Source organism: Condylura cristata, unplaced genomic scaffold (genome assembly GCF_000260355.1).
Source record: "Condylura cristata isolate star-nosed mole 26May11 unplaced genomic scaffold, ConCri1.0 scaffold00021, whole genome shotgun sequence".
In the NCBI taxonomy this organism is placed as follows: Eukaryota; Metazoa; Chordata; class Mammalia; order Eulipotyphla; family Talpidae; genus Condylura; species Condylura cristata.
This window is the reverse complement of record NW_004567122.1, coordinates 21,683,484-21,707,279: the sequence shown is the minus strand read 5'-3', so window position 1 is coordinate 21,707,279 and position 23,796 is coordinate 21,683,484. Positions and strand designations below refer to the sequence as shown.

Sequence of the window (23,796 nt, the reverse complement as noted above, 5' to 3'; positions counted from 1 at the left end):
TGTAAACCTGTAAGACCATGGTGCCCGTCTGTTAAACACTGTCTCACTCCTGCAGGAATTGGGACAAGAGGAATCACATCATGTCAAGTGATTCAATTGTAATTCTCAGACACTGGCCAACATGGAAAGAAAAGGATCTCAAGTATATATTATTATTCTTTTTAATAAGCTCTTGCATTAATGTTGGTCCTCTGGCATGGTCCAAACATCTCATACTCTCCAACAAAGTCCAGGTATGGGGGGGTGCCCCTGAAAAGTCAGGTATGAGTACCCCAAAGATGGCTCCTACTGGATCTCTTTGTTCTGTTTTGGCCACTCCTGTATTTGCAACCGTTTTTGCATTTGGATGCATTTGATAAGGTAAAAATTGAGTTTACATTGTGCTGTTTTAATAAAAGCAATTGGCTATTACTGTAAAGTTAATATAGCAAAATAAAACAATGCTAAATAATAACATTGTGATTAACATATTCCTGTCCAAACCAGTAATTCAAGCTCCCTCATTCCATTATCTTCCAGATGTGCACACTAAATTAAGCTCCAGAGGAAAGGAAAAACACTTTGGGAACCAAAAAGCTTAAGCCTTTGTTCGGCCTTCAACTCTTATTATCTCTCTTAATGTTAAAACTGAGTACAGTAAACTTTCATTCCTTACCATGGCCTTGTTTTAATCTTTTCTAGGGTAATAGAAGCTTTTCTTTTGTTTTGCTAACTTTTTATTATAATACAAATAGAAATGTTAGTTATAACTATATGAATTCATCTGCCTGATCAGTAGTAAATTGTTTACCCAGCTACAAAAAATCCTAACAACATTTTGCTTGTTAGCAGTATTTTCCTTTAAAAAATGTAAGTGTTATAGACTTGGCTAAAGACTTCAAACTGTTAGGAATATGGGATAGATTTTTTTTTTTAACTCAATGCATGTGCTGAGGTAATCCCATTGCATGCTAACCAAAAAATAAAAGACCTATGGAGTCTGTCAGCAGAGGACACTTGTACCTGAACGAATGTCTGTGTCCCTCATCACCTTCACCACGCAGTCATTTCCTACAGGAACCTCTGTCATCCCAATTGTTGGAGTTGGTTTCCGGCAGTCCGCACTGTTTGGGTTACTAAAGAATTCACTGACCTTAAAATGAACTAAAATATTCTGGTATTTCAAAGAGTTAAAGTTTTAAGTCTAAAAAAATTAAGTCTTTTACAGAACATCTGTATGTACAGAGAAGCTTCTATACAAATGAAAAACTATCTACTACCCATGCTTCATGTGTCATTAGGATTTCCAGCAGAGATGGCCCAAATCCTAACATTGCAGCTGGCTTAGGTGATGCTGTGACGGCAGTCTAAACGTTGCAGTCTCTAAAGTCCAGGTTAAAATGAACTTCATAATCTCAATCTCTTATTCCAGCTGGCTGGATGACCTTGGGCAAGTTACTCATTCTCTCAGTTGTTACATAATAGGGTTGTTTCCAGGGTGAAGTTAACAGCTACAAAGCACTGGGGTCCCTGGCACATTTCCTAATAGAATGGGCACTGAATAAACCAACACTAAATTCAACTCAGTTTTAAAATGTCACGCTGAGAATTTGGAATCTCAGTGAACCGTCTATGTGATTTCTTGTAGGAAATGAGAACTTTTCACCTAATATCAGAGGTGTTAAGAATGATGTCAGGTCAGCCACTGTCGGTTTTACAGCACATCACTAGTGGCTCTTTCGCCAGTCAGAAAAGAAAAACCCTCGAGCTTTCCTACCAACGTCCTTCACTAAAAAGTCCAATCAATTAATTTAAAAAGAAAGATGTGAGGCCTTCCTGGTGACACAACAGGTTAAAGCACAGCACTATGAGGCTGTCTGCAAACAATGCTGCATGAGTTCGATCCCCCGCCAGGGAAGTGACCCACAAGGCGCACCGGCGCACCAAATCTCTCCTGCCCGCTGCTCCCCTGTTTATCTGCCTGTTCTGCTCCCCACTGTGTCTCTGGTGCATCCTCTCTCTTTTCCACCTCTGGCCGGCGCCCTAGCTCTTGTATGCATAACTAAATCTTTAAAAAAAAAAAAAAAAAAGAAAAAGATCTGTGTTTAATAACAAAAAAGTAAAGATGTGCGCTTATATCACAAACAGTATTTTATCTAAACCATTTTTTTTTACCTGTAGTAATTGCTGATACCCAATAGTGACATTCTGGAATTCAGAAAATTTTAGTTTTGTCCAGTTATTTAAGAGTCAAGCACTAGCATACAACCAACAAGTTACCACGTGGGTAACACTTAAGAGTTTATACCTGCACTGAACGTTGCACGTAGGGTCGCCTAAGGTCGTGATTTCTCCACAAAAAACCTCTGCATTTCCAACCATTTCCTTTAAAAGCATTCTGTTAGGGGACCTCACACAGAAGAATGAGTCCTTCGCCCTCCAGGTAAAGAATTCTGGGAAACAACGCTAGGTGCACTCAAGGCTCAGCAAGAGTGCCAAAGCCGGAACTAAGCGTGGCTTCTCCAAAGGAGCCGCAGGCCCGAGCCACGTCAGAGGTTATTGACGCCGGGCATGCGCAGACGGGCGACGCCAATGCGCATGCGGGTTGTGGGCTTTCGCCCTCCAGGAAATTGTGCGACAGGCAATAGACTAAATCGAGTGCTCTTTGTCATGGCGCCTCACCGTAACGATTTGGACAGGGTTCGCCCACCCACCATTCCCTCCACCAGTTCAAACAGGACTTCGGGCCGTTTATCCTGCCGGCTGGCACTGTCTCTTACGTGAGGCTATCGCAGTCCTCCCATTTTAGTTTGCCCGCTTGGCAGCCCATTTCTTGAAAGCTCCCCACCAGCTCAGTTCAAAAGCTGCACGCATTCAATATACATTAACAATGAGTGTGTGTGTGGTAACTATAGGTTTTGAGACACTTCACCTTTCATTTCTTGCTCTTACTGTCTCAAGTGGGAGGCACAATTTAACAAGGAAGCAGCTGCGAGAACAATGAACAATCTGAAGTCAAGTGGCTTACAGTTGGGTGGATACATATACTGTCTAAAAATTATATTAAGAAATAAAGCTTCAGATATGACAGATGTAAGGCAGTTGCAATGGAAAATTGAAAACGCTAACCTTACAATGAAAAACGCCACATTATTAATACCATGTAGTACAGGACATGTATTTTTCCTTGCCCACCCCATGTTTCTGGAAATAAACAGTGGTTAATTAGAATGTAAAATACAGGCTTATTTTCTTTTGATGGCATCCTGCTTACTTCTACTTTTCTTTATGTAAACGTCATTGCAAATTTAAAAACAATCTTAACTTTTTACTGCTATGTATGTAACACATTACCACACTCTCAGCAGTTTAAAATAACAGAAATTCAGGACCCAAGCATGGCATGGACGCTCTCTTTAGAGCTTCACAAGTTGGAAATGAAGGCGCCAGCCAGGATGCACAATCTTACCTGAGGATCCTGAGAGAGGCTCTGCTTCCACGGCTCATTCGGTTTTCGCTAAGCCAGGTCCTTGCGACTTACTGCTCAGACCAGGTCTCTGAGCAGAGCCTCAAACTCCTTCCATCTTCAGTCAGTAACGGACTCCTGCACACACGCTTAACTACTTCCACCAAAAGCCCCACCTTTTTAAAGGGTCTGCTGATCCCGTGAGGCCCATACAAGCAATCGCCCAATCTTCACAGCTGTACTGTGTCTGCCCAAATGGGAGGAGGTGCGTGAACTCGAGGGCGTGGAAACCTTGGGGCCACTTAAATTCTGTTTTCTCCAGCAAGCAAATTAGGACTATAATCTCTTCAACAAAAATTCATAGGTTATTTTACTTAACCACCACTTTGCATTTTCATCTTCTATAAAAATAAACTTTCTGAATAAAATAGTCTGCTATTCAGCTGGAAAGAATGAAACATGGAAATAATTTGAAAAACTAATTACAATTATATGGAGAATTCATTTTAAGCACACTCAGTAACTGATCGGTCTATGATCGCTTGTGATTTTTAATCAAGTGACAATAATGCTTCATTAAGGAAGCATTCGTGATGTAGGAATATTGCTTTGTTGATATTTCACAGTGGAAATAATAATTTCCATATTATCAGTCATTGCCCCGAATTAGTTAGCAAATGTACTTTTAAGAAAACCATTTGGAAGGAATCAAGAATAAACTGAAGACTGGCACAAGGAAAGTTCCAACAGTAGGGATATGCCAGCAGCTTTAACACAAACAATGTACCGTTTCATAGATTGTAAAGTGTTTTCCTTTTGTTATCAATAACGTAAGGACACCAGAATGTGTTAAGTGACCTGATTCTCATGCTGCTATGCCATTAACCAACAGTGCAACTTTACAAAGCCATTTATCTCTTCTTTGTAAAATAAAAGCATCTTAGAATTTCAGATGGAAAATGGGCCTTCCAGATCATGATTTTTAAAGTTCCACCCAGCTCTATTTACCCAAATACCCACTAATAAAAAGGGAAAATAATCCACCTAATGAGAGAAATGTGGTCTCATAGATTAAATATTTGTGTCCCTGACTGAACTAAATTGTCACTTTAATTACTTTTAATTTTAGATTAAATTTCTGCAAATGTTTTAGCATTTCATAAACGAAGCCTCTGATTCTCTCCTACTTCCCTTGCAATTCAACACATAGCTTTTGGCTATGTCCCCAAGTGCTTTGTTTAACACCAGTGAAAATAATTGTTACCTTACAAAATTATAGACACTTCCAGTTTTAAATTCAATTCATTTTCCTATAAGGCCTTGTTACCTTGCTTGGCAGGATCTACAAAAAAGGGAGAAGGCAGGATCACAACTATATTACCCTGTATGGACAGTCCTGAATCTTTGATTCAATTTACTGAAAGCTTGTAGTATATCTGATTTTGTACCAGATCATTAGCTGTCTAGGAGGTGTCTTTTTATCACCGAACAAAACATGGTTTTCAGAATTTGAGCACATCCTCAAAATGTTTCCATAAAATACAGAATGTGCAGAGGCCCCACATTTAAGGAACTTGCACTGTAATTGGAGAGAGGGAAATCTGACAAATGACACAGTGAAATATTGAGTCTCATGGTACAGGTCTGTCATAGAGAATGGTCTCCCATTCATGTCTTACACTGGGAAACTGTGAATATGCTGGCACAGACAGGGAATCTAGGTTGTTGATTACTCGATCTTAAAACAGGGAGACTAGCTGGGCTCATCCAGTGTACCATGTGAGGCAGAGAATTGAGTCAGAGAGTTACCACATGAGAAGACTGGATATTTTTGTTGGCCTAGATCTATTTTAAAATTTTAACCTACAGAACTGTAAGATAATTTGTATTGTTTTCAATCACTAACCATTAGGTTACTGGTAACTTGTTATCCCAGTCACAGAAACCAATTCAATCACAGAATTATTTTCAGCTATGAAAAGAGTTCCCTGTGCTGGTACAGAATTGAAGGGCCTGGGTGCAGCACAGGTGATAAGAGTTCAATTCTTGCTCCTCAAAGTGTCTTTTTCTTTTTTTTTTTCCTGAGAAAGCAAAATGTCAGCCACACATCCCCCACCCCACTACTGAACCGAAGTCATTTTAACAAGGGGATTGACATTTATACGGATGTGCAGAGAGTAATAGCTAAAACCGATTAACAACTGTTTTTAAATACTGGAGAAATCTTTCTTCTTTGGACACGTATTTCCTGGGAAAACAATACTGAAATGCAACCACAAAGACTATGGTCAGTTTGTGCTTAGTGCAACTGCTTTCAAACAATGAAAAAGGCCTTTCAACAAAATCCCTTTGCACCCACTTATGAAGATCTTCTTTCTTTGAAAATTCCCATGAGCTGAAAAGTTGTCAGTATCAAAATGTTATACCTTTAAATAAATACTAAAATCTCTTGGCAATTACTCAGAGTCATGTTGTGGGGACTGGAGAGGAAGGAGAAAAAAGAATTTCATTCACGTAATACATTTTTATTACTTTTAATATAAAAGACAGCAACATTTTATATTTCACGTATTAAAAATGTTTTAAAATCATCTAATAAGTAATGAAAATAAATTTATTGAAGAATAGCAATGACTACAAAATTAATATTCCAAATCATTTACTGATGCCCTTTTGCATTAAGAATAAGTAGAGGGAAGATGGAGAAAGTACCACAGGTGGACATTTGAAAACGACATTTTATCCAGCCTTTATCTTTTTTGCGAAAATTTAATTCCAGATGATGTTAAGATATTCAGTTGAAGGCATACTTTCAAGATTTTAAGACAGCAGCCTCCACTGATTATATGGCATTGCAAATCATCCCACCTGTTTACAAATTAAGTTAAGCAATGACTCAAGGAGTCTCTAGGTAAAAGATTCCACTAAAAGAGAGACTGTTCACAGATAATTAGTAATGATGACTAGAATAAGAATATTAGCATAATCAAAAAAAGATGTACGATTATTCAACTTAATTTTCTCCGGTTATATCAATGCAATTCACTCAATCAAGTAAATTGATTGCATGTTTAAGGAAGGGGGTAACAAGCCAGAATCTTATTTCAAATTCCCACAGAAGAATCCTATTTCAAACAACCTGTAAAGGGAAAGCATTGAATCTACATTAACATTGTAACATACATTGTACAATAATACAAAAGTCAAACCATTATATTATGGGTACATTTTTTTTCTTTAAAGTGCACAGCACAATTTCAGAACACTTCACAAGAGTGTGCACTTAGAAAGTTATGGTCAGTAAATACATAGAGACAAAACAGGCACCTCCATTGTAATTATTTTTAATAATTAAAAGCACATTAACAAAAAAAGGTTAAGCAGCACCTGAAGCCTTTGATGTTTCTAACTGTTATGTTTCACTAGGAGGCGCAAAAAAGGAGCCAATTTTTAACTTAACTTTTTAATTCTAGTTGAGACAGGAGCTTGTCTGAGCTGACAGTTCTGCTGCTTGATGGTGACAGCATACCAGTCCTTCAGATCTCCTATACTTTGGAAAGCAGACCCGACTCTGGAGCACTCGCCTTAATTAGATTCTGAATTTCCTTGAATTTTGGATGGTCTTTATCAGCCACCAGCTGTAGAAGAACTGCCTCACTCGTAGTCACTATGATCCCAGTTCGAGCAAGACGCTTTTAAAAAAAGGAGACAAAGACAAATAAGGAACTAAGCGCAAGAATGGACACTAATTTTAAAACAGCAAAAGTATGTGCTGGAACACACATTTCTCTCAGAACCAAGGTTCTCAGTCACACTGTTCAATTCAGTGATGGAAAAAGATTTCAAACTAGTCACACCACCATCCCATTACAACTTCTTGATATCAACAACATGGACTAGAAACAATTACAGGTAGTCAATATTGTAACTTGTACATGATGGGGGCTGGAGGGCAATTGGAGATAACGCTACAAAACATGGAAGACAGGAGAGAAAGCAAACGCATCGCTACGTCCTCATCAGCGAGCACTTGCACACTTCTGACAGCTGCTGCTTCCTAAACCCTCCCTGCAGACTCACACTTCGTCTTCCATCATTCACTAATGAAGAGCCTTTGATCAAGTATTAAATTCTTTATTTCTACTTTTATTATTGAAATTTTACAAAAGGAAACTCCATCCGTATTTCTCCCTACATCACTTAACTGAGCTCATGTAAGAAGTCACAAGGCCCTCCCTGATGGCGCAATAGGGTAGGAAGCAGCACTGCAAGTGGACTGCAGCTGCTTCAGTGCGAGTTCGATCCCTGCCCTGGAGGAGATCCACATGGTGTGGCAGACCTCTCCTGACCTGCCCGCTGCTCCCCTCATCAGTGTACTTCAGTCCATCTGCCTGTTCTGCTCCCCACTCTGTCTCTGGTGAATCCTCTCACCACCCCTGCATCTCTGGCTTGTACCCCAGTTCCGTATGCATAAAATAAAAAGTCACGAGGTGTATGGATTAACAATGGTTGGCATTTAGTAGTTAATTAAGAAAAACATTGGGGGTGGAGAGGATTGACTTCTAAAGCTTCACTTGTGCCATGAGTATAAATGCAGCTATTCAGAATATTCTATGCATCACTGATTTATTATACAATTGTCTATAACCAGTATTGTAATTACAGTGAAATTACTGCAGGAATTAGAATGAGGATTCTAAATATTTTTTTTTTCTTTCTTATAGTCTCCAAACATTTAGCATATAGCATGTGAGCCCTTCAAAAATAAAAGCCCCAGTCTGGAAAACACTGATGGTGGGAGGAAAGAAGTTCACTTTAAGATTAGGAAGGTGCCCCTGGATGATAATGGCCATCACACACTTCACAGAATAAATACGAAAGTTCCATGGACAGGTGAAGGGGTGCCCTTGCCAAACTGCTCAGAGGAATCATAATAACCGCAGACAGAAATAGCAAAAAAAAAAAAAAAAAAAAGGAAGGAGAAGGCAAGAGGGCAAAGAAAGGAAAGTGGAGGATGAGAAAGAAAAGGGAAAGGGGAGAAGGGATCCCTCTGAAAAGGTCAACCTTCACTCCAGGAAACCCGCACTGTAAGAACAGGAAGGTGAGGTTCTTAGATGTAATTTCTAAGCAAGTCACAGGATAACAACACCAGATCAGTCTCTTGTCACAAAGAAACATTTAAGCAGTCAGAACATCCACTGGAGATGGCTACATTCTAGTTTATTTGGCACTTACTTTACAATTATTAGTTGGAAGAAATAATGTCTGACAAATAGTAAGTGCTCAAAAATACTTGTTAAATAAAAAAACACTATAGGTCCTGGCATAGTAGTTTTGATTAACTATAATGATTAACTATAAATCTTCTAGTATAATGATGTTAACAGGCAAATGGACAAATTCAGGAATTAAGTTGAGCTATGTCCTAAAGAAACAGAGATGATGAAGAGTTGATTACTATTTAACTTTCACAGTCACAGAATAAAAACCTTAACAGTTTCTCCAATGGAACAAACAAAATCATCTTCCTATCACATAAAGACTAAGGAAAAACCTAAGACAGGTTTTCCCCATGACCACCTGACCTGATTTCATTTTTTCTCTTTTAAATTCAGCACTAACCCAAGGCAATATTAGCTGGTCTAGGTTCATCCAAATCCAACCTCCACCACATTCTTTTCTTGCCTCCTCCAAACTTCTCAAGAGTAGTCCCTTCTGGGTCTCAGAGGTTATCTGCTTATATATAATTACTGTGATGAAGACAATGATAAAAAAATAAAATCACAGCAGGAACTAACTTTGAGTCTAGTTGATACTAAGTGTATCAACTTAATCCTCACAAAAAGCTTTCCATGTAGTCACTATTATTATTTCCATTTTCACCAAGCTGAAATTTAAAGCATAGATACTGATAGTCTGTTCAACACAAATTTATAAAATGTTAGAAATTGTGCTCACACCCACCCATATCTCACACATACATACACCATTATTTGGACTCATCCCTGAGATCCCACGCTACCTCTCAAAGAATGAGATTCAGACTATAAATAATCTGAGTCTCATGTGAAATGAGTCCCCGAGAATACTGAATTTTCCAACTCTCCTAAGATGATACAATTGCCAATAATCAAAACTGCCTGACATAAAGGCCCTAATAAAGACATATCTAAATACATATAATAAATGTAGATCATGTGTGCTAGCCTTTTCCTTATAAGCAAGGACTTTATTTTCTCTATGGTTTTAGCTTTTTACTTCTTTGGAAGCACTTCAAATTCTGTACCTCAGTATTATAAAGCAATACTATTATCATAAAGGTTATCCACAGATGGAAAGGGCTGCTTGCCAAAATGGTGAAGATCCAGTAATGAGGTTGTTTAAATTTAGGTCACTAAGGAAATCTGAAAAGTGGAAGTTGCTTAACTTTCAATTAAAATGGATTGAAGAACCAAATTATGAAGACCAGATGAAGACCAAATGAAGACCAGAGAACCAAATTATCCAAATGGATTTAAAAATAGTTGAGCAAAATAAAGGAAAGTATTTTCCAAAAGTCATCCCAAAATATGTCTGACTGCTTGAAGAATAGAGAAGGGCAGGTCAACCACTTCAATTGCCTTCAACTGCTAGCCACCCACGTCTGTGTCAGCTCGTCCCACTGGCTTGACAACTTTCTTCCTTTGACTAGATGTGACTCTTCTCACTGGCCTGCCCTACCACTCTCAGGAACACTTTGGACTAAAGGGAAATGATGTAGAAATCCTATAGTGAAGTGGTTCATAGTCCAGGTTGTCCGTGGGACATTGGATGATCTCCAAAAAAATTTCCATACATTCCATACTCAATAAAAATAAATCATTGGGCCCTCCCCTATGGCACAATGGGTTAAAACACTGCACTGCACTATGAAGCTAACCGTAACCACAGCAGCATGGGCGTTCGATCCCAGGCCAAGGAAGTGACCCACATGGTATGGCAGACTTCTCCTATCTCACCCACTGTTCCCCTCAGCAATGTACTTCATCAATTCTGCTCCCCAATCTGTCTCTGGTGAATACTCTCACCGCTCCTACACCTCTGACCTGTACCCCAGTTCTGTATGCATAAGTAAGTAAATTTAAAAAAAAAAATTAAGTAAATCAGCTAAAGAACTCAACAACTCAGTTCACACTACTCTAAAATTATAAAATTAGAATTAAATTTAAAATGAAAAAAAAGAGAAAGGAACACAAAGAAAGAGATCAACAAGATGGGAGATAATGTTTCAAAGAAATAAGTGATAGTCTGCTGTGCAACAGTTTTGGACTAAAAGATGTTTAAGTAAGAGAGTCATTGACTCTGACTCCATTGTACATTTGACCCTCTGGTGCAGAGAGGCATGTGATATTGTTTGTGAGCAGTGCCATACTTCCTCTTCCCAGAAATTCAAGGAAAGCAACTCAGAAGGAGCCCAATATAAAGTTGAAACAGACTTAGGCCCATTGTGCCCACGTTTTACGCCAGATCCTAGTCAAGCCCGGTGAGCTGACTTAGATTTGCAAATGACTCAGTTTCAGATTAGGTTTTGTGGACTATCTCTTAGTTCACATGTAAAACTACAGGGAAGGAACAACAAAAAATACAAATGAACTGTTTGTGACACTACAAACTGAGATCTAGAAGACATGAGAACAAAAAGAAGACATAATAGTGAGAACTCCAAGTCCAGAGAGCACCACCCACATTGAAATTCATGAGTCTTATACTTTCAGTCCCTGCTCAAATTGAAGAGGCAAATATTTCACTGCCATTAGCTATTCAACACTCTCTAAGGTTATTTGGAAAATTCAATAAATGATTTATTTTAAAGAAGAACAATTACCTCAAGAGCAAACATCCTGTCCATCATGCTTCTGGATGAGGTGGCATCAGCAACAATATGAACCTCTATACCTCGGCCAACCAGCTCCAAGGCAGTTTGCTGAATACACACATGAGTCTGGCAGCAAAGCAAAAAGTCATATGTAATCATGCAGTAAGCTAAGAGTATTTTACAAACAGACAATAACAGGATAAAGCAGAGAGCACTGCAGGTCTAAAGAGACCTGTCCATCCTCTAGTCTTGCCTCTGACAAGGTAATCTTGAGTGTGCAACACCACCTTTGGCTTTAGTATTCTCTTTGTAAAGTCAGGAACTAGATTACATCAAAGTCCCTTAAACTAGAGACTTGCACAGAGTCCTGTGAGAATTGTTTAAAGATTTTCACCTGTGACATATGAATGACCTTCACACAGCTGACAACTACCAGTCAGCTTTGATGCCACTTGCGGTTGGGTTTATTTCTGAACTCATACAAAGTGCCTGAACACAAAGAATGACTGTGCAGTACAAAATGAGGAAGTAGTGGAAAAACTGAGTTACAAGACACCCAGCTCTAAAGGGAGGCCAAATGAACAATAACTTGTGATACAGGTAAAAATAAGTCGTGTAAATCACCAGCAGATGCATTATACAGATTCCATCTTTGTAGGTACTAACTTACCACAGTGCGTTAGCAGAAAAATAGTTAAAACATAACTGATTGTACAACCAAGAGTAGATCTCAATAAGCCCACAATGCCAATCTTATCTTCACAGGGTGTGAGCTTTAGAGAATTATCAAGTGATGCCTTAAAATTAGCACTGGAGAACTAATCAAAGATGATTCTGATCAGGCATGAGATGATAATGAGTGAGCAAAAAAAGTACAAAAGCCAGCAACAGCATCTGCTACAACATTTATACAAACAGGTTCTCTCTGTGCTCTCTATGCTGCCGTTACTGAAATCAAACCCTATCACATTAAAAACAAAACCTCACAGGTATATTGTTGTTTTGGTTTGTCTTCATAATTTCCCCCTAATTTCTAAACCTGAATTCAATAGCTGTTAAATAATTAAATAACTGTGAAATCCTAATTAAATAGGTGAAATCCTATAACAAATAAACAGAATGCCTCTGGTGAAACTGTATTCTAAATTTTTGGTTAAAAGTAAGGCTGAAGAATCAGTCAATCTAGATTCAAAGCCAGCCGTGTCTTACTGTTATGACCCAGGGTCAGTTACATAACATGTCAGAGTTTTAGTTTCTTCTTTCACAACTCAGTTTTCTACATACATATGATATTGTATCCAAACATAACAAAAAGTACTTACTTCTACTCCAAATAACACAACACTCCTAACTCCAGGGATCTCTGCTAATGCCGCCTCAACCTCTGGTAAGACCATGGAAAACTTGGTCTTTGGAAGTACCAATTTTACACCTGTTAAATCAATTTCTTGAACAGTGCTTCCAAGACCTTTAGGGTACTGTTCTGTTACAATAACTGGAATTCCTAAAATCCGGGCTCCTTGTAACTGGAAAAAAGCAACCAAACACAAAAACAATTAGCAATATACCTATATATGCTTCCATAGGAATGAGTATCATACTTCAGCAAATTGGAGAAAATAAATAATCATACCAATCTTTGTCCCACACTAATAATATCTCCAAAGTACTTGATGGCTGGTCTGAATCTTTCCTGCATGTCACAGCAAAAAAACACAGTGCTGGAAGCTGTAAGATTTCCCAGGGTAGTGAGCTAAGGAAAAGGGAGAAAGAAATGATTTAGTGCTTGTTGTACAATGGAGTCAATAAAGCAGTAAAAGGTTTTCTATTGTTTGATTCAATATCTACAACTATCATTCAAAAGTCATTTTCTGAATTCCAAGAAAAAAAATTCATCCAGACTTTCACTGAATGGTTGGTTGTTAATGGCGAAAATTAGAAATCAACCAAGGGTCAACAATATAGAAATGATTTAGCAACTTTGAACACATTCACATGACAAAATTTTTTGATACTCAATTAAAATAATATGTAATACAGGTTTTCAAAGAATTCATGCTATCTCAGGAGTAACACAATTTTGAAAGCAGAGTACACCTCAGTAGTGTTTTAGTAATGTAAAACAAATAATTAAAAGTAGAACAAGTATATAAAAATACAAGTGGTTACATAGTTATACTTTCTTACATTTCCCAGTGCTATTTAAAAGAATTCTCTGTCATTTAAAAATATGTATTGCAGTATAATCAGAAAAAATGTTCGAACACTAAAAACTTAAACTTGATTGAAGTATCACTTTAAAGTATAAAGAACAAAATCTAAAATCTATAAAAGAGACTAAGGAATAAAACGTAAATCAATTGACTGATCCACAGCAAATACAGAATTACTGCTAACATCAAGACAGAAACAGAAATATGCTATTCTCAATAACAACTTCGTAAACAAAAACATGTAATGAAATGAAGGCCTGCACATCACCACTCTTAAGTGGTCAGACAGAACCATCAGCTTTCTTAAATATATCTACAACAATCAGGAAATTTAATGAAGATAAAAACTGGGTATTTGATAGCTAAGCTTTACATTAATTGCTGTAGTGGATCTACTCTAGTATTTTGTGTCTAATACTGATGTACCCAAAAGTACCCAAAACAACATCTCTGTTATTTATAAGAATTAGTCTTTTTGGGCCCTCCAGGGTGACACGATGGGTTTAAAGCACAGCACTAGGAAGCTAGATGCAATATTTCAGCACAAGTTCGATCCCCCACCAGGGAGCTGACCCACATGGCCAACAGACCTCTCCTGACCTGCCCACTGCTCCCCTCAGCAGTGTATTTCAGAGGGTCTACCTGTTCTGCTCCAAGCTGTCTCTGGTGAAGCCTCTCACCTCCTGCACCTCTGGCCTGTACCCCAGATCTAGTACACATAAATAAACAAATCTTTAAAAAAAAATATCTTGCCCTCCCTGGTGGTGTAGCAGGTTAAAGCACAGCACTAAGAAGCTTAAGGCACTTCCGCATGAGTTCGATTCCGGCCTGCCCCGGAGGAGATCCACATGGCGGGGCAGACCTCTCCTGACCCGCCCGCTGCTCCCCTCAGCAGTGTACTTTGTCGATCTGCCTGTTCTGCTCCCCTCTCTGTCTCTGGTGAATCCTCTAATCCTCCGCATCTCTGGCCTGTACCCCCGTTCTGTATGAATAAATAAATCTTTAAAAAAAAAAAATTTGTTGGATTCTTAAATGGCTAGGTTGCTTCTCCCTGCCTTCTCGCATCATAGAAAGCTCTCTAGCATATGGGTCTAATCCTAAATGAACAGGGACCCTTATGTTTACTAGGCATCCCCATATCTTTCATCAAATGACCCTGTTTTGCTCTCACAAAAACCATGCACAATCACTACTGATAATTCATGAGGAGGCTGTGTCCCAAGTATCTGGCTTCACCACTAGACTGGACCTAGCCTCTCTATCTCAGCGCCTGTGCACTCAGGGGGCTCTTGGGAAATAATTATACAGGAATAAAGTAAACCATTACATAAAATCTTTTATCTCTAATAGCATGGCTGTTCCAGTCAGTGTGCACTTTATCTACATCCTGGTTTGAGGACACTTTAATCTCCCTCTGATACTAAATTCTCCCAACTTCACCTAACAATGTAACATCTGTAATTTTGACACTGTATATAGGACTTTCCTACTGTGTTAATAAAGTATGATTAAAATAAATACACACATATCTTAAATTATATACTCTATGTTTAGCTCTTATATTTGTAATGCAAAGTAATTTGCCTCCATATCAGTCATTTTAGAAAACAGTGAGCATCAAACTTAGGTAAATATTTAGGGTATTAGTTTTAACACCAATCAATATTTACAACTATATCTTAGGGCCCTCCCTGGTGCACAACAGGTTAAAGCACAGCAGTAGGAAGCTAGCCGCAGATTCTTCAGCATAAGTTCAATACCCAGCCAGGGAGGTGACCCACACGGCAGGGCAGACCTCTCTGATCTCGCCCGCTGCTCCCCTCAACAGTGTACTTTGTCAATCTGCCTGTTCTGCTCCCCAATCTGTCACGGGTGAATCCGCTCACCGCCCCTGCACCTCTGACCTGTACCCCAGTTCTGTATGCACAAATAAATCTTTTTTAAAAATGAAAAAAAAAAAAAAACAAAAAAACAAACCAAAAACCAACAACTGTACTTTAAATTCTTAGTATGTACTCAGTTTTGGTACAAACACTCTACATTTTCTTTTTGCAAAGTTGAACAGTGGGCTCCTAGTCATCCAGAACGTGCTTAGGCCATAGTATAAAAAGCTATTTGCCTACAACACTGGCCAATTATAATAATGTAACTCAGCCAATCCCATCATTGTACAACAGGTGGAACCAACACTCATGCAAACTAACGCCACTGGGCAGTTACTGCAGTGAGCTGTATCCCTGCACTAACATGCTTATAGTTTATACTTCCTTCCAGCTTCAGCTATCAGCTCTTATCTGAGGCTCCACTACCAACTCTACATATGCACCTAACAATTTTGGTTGTCTCAATTCTCAATTCACACCAGTTTATAAAATGCAAATAAGAAACAATTGCCAGAGGTAGGCAAGGTGGCAGAAGAAATGACAGAGAAAAAAATTTAAATACAATAAAAGCAGATCAAAAGTCAAATAGCTCTGTAGCCTAGGCCTCAATAGTGACGGAATAATAAGCCGCCTATGAATACAGTGGAACAATAACATTCTAGCATGCTCAGTAAGAGATATTAAATTATATAACATTTCAGAATAGCTACAATATAAAATGATCAAAATATTCAAAATTGGGACACTTAAAGGAATAATACCTTACCTACCCAGAAATCCTCAATATTCAAGGTTGTGTTGTTCTCCCAGGTTTCTGTTATCTGATGATTCTCAGTAACTAATTCACCTAGCTCTGGGCAGGGACAACACAGATGGATGTCACATTAGACATGATGGAAGGGGTCAGAGAATGGAGCCCTGAAACCTCATCACCCAGCAAACCCTTTCAAATATAGGAACTCATCGCCTTTAAGCCTTAAGTAAGAAAAGAAAGGTAGCACAGACATTAAGGGGATTTATGCAGAGCTGACTGGTTATAATTTAGTGAATCAGAATTGTCTAGATGTTCTCTTCTCAAGGAGTCTAACTTCCAACATCCCCTTGAATTTGGCCTGCATTTAGTAATTCACTTCCTGAGAACAGTGTGTAGAGAGGGGAGGGTAACTGCAATGGAGAAAACCTGTCTAGCACTGCCCCTGCCAGGTATGAAGATCAGGGAACCAAGGGTGTTATGTCACAGGCTGGACCCTGGAGGCGACGCAGTGTGAACAGAAGGAATGTTCATAATCCTCCTCCAAAAAATCCCACAACTCCAGTCTAAGCATGAAGAAAAATTCAGATAAATCACACCTTATCCGTACACCTCAGAACTCAAGGTCATCAAAAGCAGAGAAAGTCTAAGGGCTGTCATAACCCAGAGGAACCCAAGGAGATAAGACTAGTAAAACTAATCAGTATCCTGGGTCAGATCCTGGAACATAAAAAGGGCATTAGGGAGAAATCTAGTGAAATCCCAATAAGGCAGATAGCTCGATTAATAGTAACATAGTAATGCTGGTTCCTTAGTTATGACAAACAGCACACAGTAAAGTGTTAGCAGGAGGGGAAATTGAGTGCAGATATATAAGGACTCTCCAGATTATCTTTGAAATTCTGCCTCACTCTAGCACTAGTCCACAAAAAAAAAAAAAAATTTAGGACCCTCCCTGGTGGCACAGCAGCACAGCAGGTTAAGGCACAGCAGCACAGCAGGTTAAAGCACAGCACTAAGAAGCTAAAGCCAGTTCAGCATGAGTTCCATCCCCACCATGGAGATGGACATGGCGCAGGTCTCTCCTGACCTTCCTGCTGCTCCCCTCAGCAGTGTACTTGTCAATTTGCCTGTTCTGCTCCCTACTCTGTCTCTGGTGAATCCTCTCACTGCCCCTGCACCTCTGGTCTGTATGCATAAATAAATCTTTAAAAAACAATTTAAACACAAAGATCTCCCTCTACTAAGGAAGTCGAGGAAATGCTACTTTGTGAATAACCGTCACATACTACAAGCCAAAAGATAGGCTTTGAACAAAAATATAAATAAAGCAAAAACCTGTGTCTAAGCTACTCCACTCTTCCCAAAACATGGAATCCAACAGAATTGTTTAAATTACAAATCACCTCTAATTCTAGGCCTTCTAACTTTGACACATGCATTTCCTTTAAACCAAAAGCTTACAGATCACTAAAAATATTGTCCATAGTCAAACATTTACAGTTGCAGCTCCAAAAACTGAAAATCCTAGCAGTACCAAATTATAGATTGACCAAATAGCAGGAGTACAAGTACATCAATTGCAGATCAATGCAGCATAATCAAAAAGTGTCTCCTGTTAAGACAGCACATACCCTCCTCTACCGCCATCATTAAGCTCTGACCCTGCTTTCATAATGACCGCAGACTTGCTATGGGCCCCTCCCTGCTTGGTCCCTCTTGGGTGCATACAGGGTGTCAGCCTTGCTTCATGAATTACTATGCACCTGTTTTGTTCTCCCCAGATGAGGGTTATGTTGAATTGTGTCCCTAAAGTTCATATTGTAAGTCCTAACCCTCAGTACCTTAGAGCGGTCTTATTTGTAAATAAAGTCACTTAAAAAATTAATCAGTGAAGATGGGGTCATCCAGGAGTAGAGAGGCTCTCTAAGGCTGATATCCTTACAAGAAAGGGAAATTTCCACATAGCACAGTGCCTTGTGAACTTGAAGGCAGTGATCACGGTGATGAGTCCCTGAGTCAAGAGATGACAAAGATTGTGAGCAAATCCCAAAACTGAGAGAGTCATAGAACAATAACAGTCCCTCACAGCCCTTAGAGAAAACCAATCCCCCACATACTTTCATCTCTGACCTCCAAAACTGTGAAAACGTAAATTACTGTTATATAAACCACTCAGTTTGGGTACTTAGGTACACTTCCACTGGTCCAGCAGTTTCCTGGTGAAGTATTCATAGTGAATAAACTGCTTATTGTTAGGAATGAATTAAGTTCAGAATTTCAAATGTGATGTTTTCAAAACGCCCACAGTCTATTATTATAGTCACAAAACAGGCATGATCTACAGGAGATAATTCAGAAGGGGACCCAGGGTAACATTATTTCACTCAGAACTGTTTTCAAGGATGTTAAGTCACAACTGCTGTAGGAAGAATTTGTTCCTATACTGACTCACTCAAAACAGAGGTCTGTGATAGGACTCCTTGGGTTACAGAGGTTCCTACAGGCAGTCTGTGGGCATCAGAATCTGAGTTCAACCTCACTAATTTCAATGATATGAAATAAGCACTAACATTTCCAAACAGTAATTTCTTATTCTATGACAGAATGTGAAAAACAGCTTCTCCCTTGTTGGCCTACTTCAAAGATAAAATGAATTTTGTGTCATCAGTAAGTGTATTACAAGCCACAGAGATAACCCTCATTGAGGAAACGCACCCTATATTCTAACGTTATGCACATATTAAAAAACATTTGTTCTATTGATTCTAAAATACTACTTACTAGTAAGATCTCCTACTGCCTTGTTTCTTATGTTAACACAGTCTGCAGAGTTATGAAAATGATTCATAAAGTGAATTTCCACATGTCAACGAAAGACTTGCTACTGCTTGATCCATTCCAGGCAAAACAGGTTTGGGCTCTTGAATTTAAGTATTAAGAGAAAATTTAATTTCTATTATTACAACTCTAGCTAATCGTTTAACCTATGAGCTCCCCAGGGGTATCTGTTGTCTCCATTCACCTCAGAGATAAGGACTCAGGGCTTTCTTAAGTCCTGACTCTGACTGGAGTAAAGGTGAAGCTGGCCCTGTTCCGAGAACACCGTGACCTTTGAATGTACTGGATTTCCCTTCACTAACTAAATGAAAAGAAAATTTCCAAGCTCAAAGCATAGCTCCCACTTTCAAATAGCCTATGTACATGTAACCTCTCAATGCATGTACAAGGTGCAAAAAGTATTGTTTGAACAATCATCTAGAATACACTTTTTTTTTTTATTGAAGTAGGACTGCATTACATGTTTCAGAAGAACACCACTGAAAATCAACATGTGTACACACTACACTGCATTTACCCCTGGAAGATAAAATTTTTTTAGTGATACACTCCCATTAAATCAGCAGAGCAGAAACAATGACTACAGCCTCAGGACCCAGCTGCCTGCTCAGTTCCCAGATGTTGTCTACCCACTGGAGGTGCGTCCTGCCTGTGTCTCTACTGGGTTTCTGTGCTTTGGCTCCCACACTCCCATGGTAAAAATTTTGTGATCAAAAATCACTGCCTTCAAGCCAGCAAGTCAAAGAGAAAATGGATTCACATCTTTCTTCTGTCCGAAGTCTGCCTTCACTCCCTACCCAGCAAGAACTCTCAGGTCTCATGAAGCTATAAAATGCCCATGCCTCTGTTTAAAATAATAATAACAGTAATCAACTTCCCAGAAGGTGAAAGCTATAGCAGAATCTCTTCCCCATTAACCAAAGCAGGAAAAGGACAACACGCCTTCCCAGGGAAACGCTTATTTTGTGCCTACACAAAGGGACCAGAGATAACCCTGTTTACACCAAAGCAAATTTCCTCTTACTAGTCTCACAATGGTCAATCCTTCTCTCCTCTCTCTCTTTGGGTTCTGCCTTCCTGGTGACAAGGAACGTTCCGATGGAGTATAATATCAAATTTACAAGAGATTCCAGGGTTGAATGCTTCCTCTCATTAAAACCTAGGAAATACATTTTGAAAAATTAGACTTCTAAAGTCTTTAAAATGATCTAAATTCCCACTGCATAATCCTCTCACTTATATTTCCATCCTGGCATCTCAAAATTCCTCAGACTTCAAGCATTCAGAATATAAATCATGCAGACACATATCTATGCTTGAAACATGAGCCATCTTCAGTTACCTGAGCTGCCAGCAGACACTGGGTCACTCTGACAGACTATTTCATAAAAGAGGACACTTAAAAGATACCACTGTCTCATACTAACAAAGAAGGAGGGTCTTAAAAGATCGTGCTGTGAAGCACGAACCAACTATCAGTACAGACAATAAAGTATAAGCAACCTCACTGCTACACAAGGTCATAGCAACAGCAGTCAGGGTGAACATGACAGCAAGTTAAGAACACATTCCAGAATATATAGCAGGTGAGGCAAGGCCACAGAGAACTCTCAGAGAAATAATCAGCCACGCTATTAAAGAAGTGGACTCATGTGGCCAGCCTCACGTTCCTCAGCCCTGCTTCCAGGAGAGGGGTCTAATATCCCCGGTGGCAGTGTTTCACTGATGGGTTATCTTGAATTTTCCTGAGTGGCATCTATCCCAAAGAACAATGAGCAACAAGACAATGATGATAATAGAAGCTCAAGTGAGTGGCTTGTTTTCCATAATGCTTGAAGTTTTCATTAAGCATGAAAAGAGAACATGAATGCTACTTCAGCTCCAGGCAATGACCTTTCCATGCTGAGCTAGCTCTACCATTACACAGCCAAGTAACCTTGAGTAGTTTCTTACTGTTCTGCTTTTCTACAAAATGGGAAAGTTAAATGATTAGGTAAGGAACAATACCTGGGTCTTACCCATGTTTGCACTCAGTGTGCCAAGTATTACAAATTCCCACTCAGACGTATGTGGAATGAACTCTATAGTTTCATCTAGCCACAGAATGTTCATACCTCCAGGATACTACAGCTAGGATCCAAAATACAGTAAAGGAGTCATTGGAAAAAACCTTTCTTTTTTGAGAATATACACACATATACATATATATGTAAGTGTATAGTTATACACATATATCTCACAGATATGTGTGTGCATATATACACCTATATATTTCTCAAATGGGTATTTATAAATTAGAACAGGTATATAGTGTCTACATGTGTGTATCTCAGCATATTACCTATTTTTAAGCTAAGTGAGGGACCTGGCTAAAAAATTCAAAGTATTATGATTATCAAGATAAGAACACAGAAAATATTTTTAAATAGTATTATATAAATGTTTCAGACCATTTAAACATTTTTTAAAAGGATGGAGCAGAATGTTATTGTTATATTCCTGTTCATCACAAAAAAAAAATTAACTATGTTAACTCCTATACCAAGAAAAATATGTCAAAAGCCACAAGTGACCCCAATTTGTCTTTTGATAAATGCACAAGACATATCATGCAGAAACATTACATTATTAATTTCCAGAATGTATAATTTAAAAGAGTTGTCAGACCAGAGGCCTTGAATATTAAAAAAAAAAAAAAAATCTTACCTTGGGGAGGGTAAAGAACCTGACATACTTGGGGGTGGGGTTAGAGAAACTAGTTTATTATAGAATCTTTTTAGCAACAGACCATCATCCCTCCCAAACACTACAGGAATGCAACACATTGGCATCCCCAGTATACCCAGGGCTCCTCAGTTAGTATTTGGATTCTCGCCTTTATTAATGGATTTCTCAAAGATTCATCCAACATTTTGGGTATTTTGGCAGCAATAAATCTAAATAGGCAAAGAAGGTTGCAGAGAGGTGTCAGTCATTGAAAACTCTTCAGGACATAAAAACGGGAAGTAGCTGGCCTTCCCTGTGGCACAACTGGTTAAAGGACAGCACTAAGAAGCTAAAGCCACTGAAGCAAGAGTTCGATCTCGACCCCGGAGGTGGCCCACATGACGCAGCAGACCTCTCCTGACCCACCCACTGCTCCCCTCAGCAGTGTACTTTGTTGTGGGCATGTTCTGCTCCCCACTGTGTCTCAGGTGAATCCTCTCACACACCACATCTCTGGTCTGTACAGCAGGACAGACTGAGGGATGTCAGCTTCCTGTTAAGGCCTCCAGGGGTGGCAGGTGGAATAGCATAGACTTTAACCCCTTGAGCAGAGGATTTTTTTAAGCAGATTAAAGTGCTGTGCCTGCTTCAGAAGCTTCCAGCATAGAAGAGGGGTGGGGGGTGGGGTGGGAGGGGAAGACAAAAAGAAAAGGACAATTCTGTAGTGACTATAGCTGGGGGGAAAAAAATCCCCATTTTTATGTTCTGAAGAGTTTTCATGACTGACACCTCTCTGCAACCTTCTTTGCCTATTTAGATTAATTACTGCCAAAATACCTTAAGAAGTTGGATGCATCTTTGAGAAGCCCATTAATAAAGGGGAGCCATCTGGCTACACTTCAATATTAAAAATGTCTTTTAACCACAAATTCCACATTTGAGTTTGGGTTTCCAAAGAAATGGCATGTCAGTTTCTAAACTAAAAGAGAAACGTAGTACCTACATCATCTACATTATACTTTCTTTGTTTTCAAAATTTCTATTAAAAATATAAATCTTCCAATGACTCGTCTCAGGTTTAAAAAAAAAAAAACGACTAGAGCCGATGCACACAACTCGGGCGCACCCCTTTTTACGAAATACTTGTCATTAAATAACCTTCAGGTACAGCTAGCAGAACTAGAAAATCATGGTCTAGCTTAAGTGGAGTGTTTAAGAAGGTGTTGCGGTCCTGGAGTCAAGTACTTTCAATGTAGGCGACACATTTGTAATCAACAGATTCAGTCGACTGTTACTAGGAAGAAAGTAGGCAAACGGTTAATATCACTTAAGATTCGGTGAGGCTACAACTCCGGGAACTGAAAGCCCGAGAAGAAGGGGACAGGGTCTGACTCCTAAAGTTTGTGTTTCCGCAAGCGGTAAACACAACTCCGGAGAATAAACCCTAAGGTCTGTACTCCCCGCAATCCCCTTTACCTCGGTCCTGCATCACCCCCAAATAAAAATACAGCTACTACTACACTGCCCCGTGGTCACGCAGGAGGCTGGGACTTGTTCCTGGCACAAATAGCAGATGCGGAGGTCTGAGGACCTCACACGTGGGGACGTTCGCACCGCCGCCCACGCCAGGGGGTTCCACGCCCCCGCTGAGGCGGAGACAGCTGGTGACGGTCACCTTCGGACAGGAAGATCCTTTGAGCCGGCCCCACACTTGCGAAAGCGGCGCGGCCCTCCCGAGCCGGGGACACGCGCCGGGCCCCGCAGCCGGGCGGCGCGGGGCACCTGAGGAGCGCGGCGGGGGCGGGGACTCGGACGGGACCGGGAGGCGCGGGGACCGCGAGCAGCTCGGGGCGCACGGCCCTTCCGGGGGACTCACCTGAATCTGCAGCGGCACGAGGCGCACCTTGCAGCGCTCGCTCACGGCGAAGCCCTTGGGCAAGTCCACGTACTGGCCCCACTCTTCCGCGAAGAGCTGCACCACGAATTTGCGGTGCATGTCGATCTGATCGCCGTACAGGCTGAGGAACTTCTGGATGAGCAGCTCGTAGCCCGCGCCGTGCGGCACGGACGAGGGCCGCGCGAAGACCGAGAAGCAGAAGAGC

At 39.8% G+C, this 23,796-nt stretch overlaps 1 protein-coding gene across 1 annotated transcript; it reads right to left on the bottom strand.

The window, feature by feature from the left end:
- Window positions 1-6,016: 6,016 nt before the first annotated feature.
- On the bottom strand, window positions 6,017-23,790 carry ISOC1 (isochorismatase domain containing 1). Its single transcript, XM_004686683.2, has 5 exons — window positions 23,571-23,790; window positions 12,934-13,053; window positions 12,623-12,826; window positions 11,310-11,426; window positions 6,017-7,137 (listed from the first exon to the last, which is right to left on the bottom strand). The coding sequence occupies exons 1-5, from the start codon at window positions 23,688-23,690 to the stop codon at window positions 6,991-6,993; spliced, it is 708 nt and encodes a 235-aa protein (XP_004686740.1). The 5' UTR covers window positions 23,691-23,790; the 3' UTR covers window positions 6,017-6,990.
- Window positions 23,791-23,796: the final 6 nt, after the last annotated feature.

Excerpts from the sequence above, each read along its gene's own strand:
- ISOC1 (XM_004686683.2), bottom strand. The coding sequence starts at position 23,690 with ATGCACCGCAAATTCGTGGTGCAGCTCTTCGCGGAAGAGTGGGGCCAG. Across the intron at positions 11,427-12,622 it reads TTGTGTTATTTGGAGTAGAA|ACTCATGTGTGTATTCAGCA; the intron begins GTAAGTACTTTT and ends CTTTGCTGCCAG. Across the intron at positions 7,138-11,309 it reads ACAGGATGTTTGCTCTTGAG|CGTCTTGCTCGAACTGGGAT; the intron begins GTAATTGTTCTT and ends TTTTTTTAAAAG.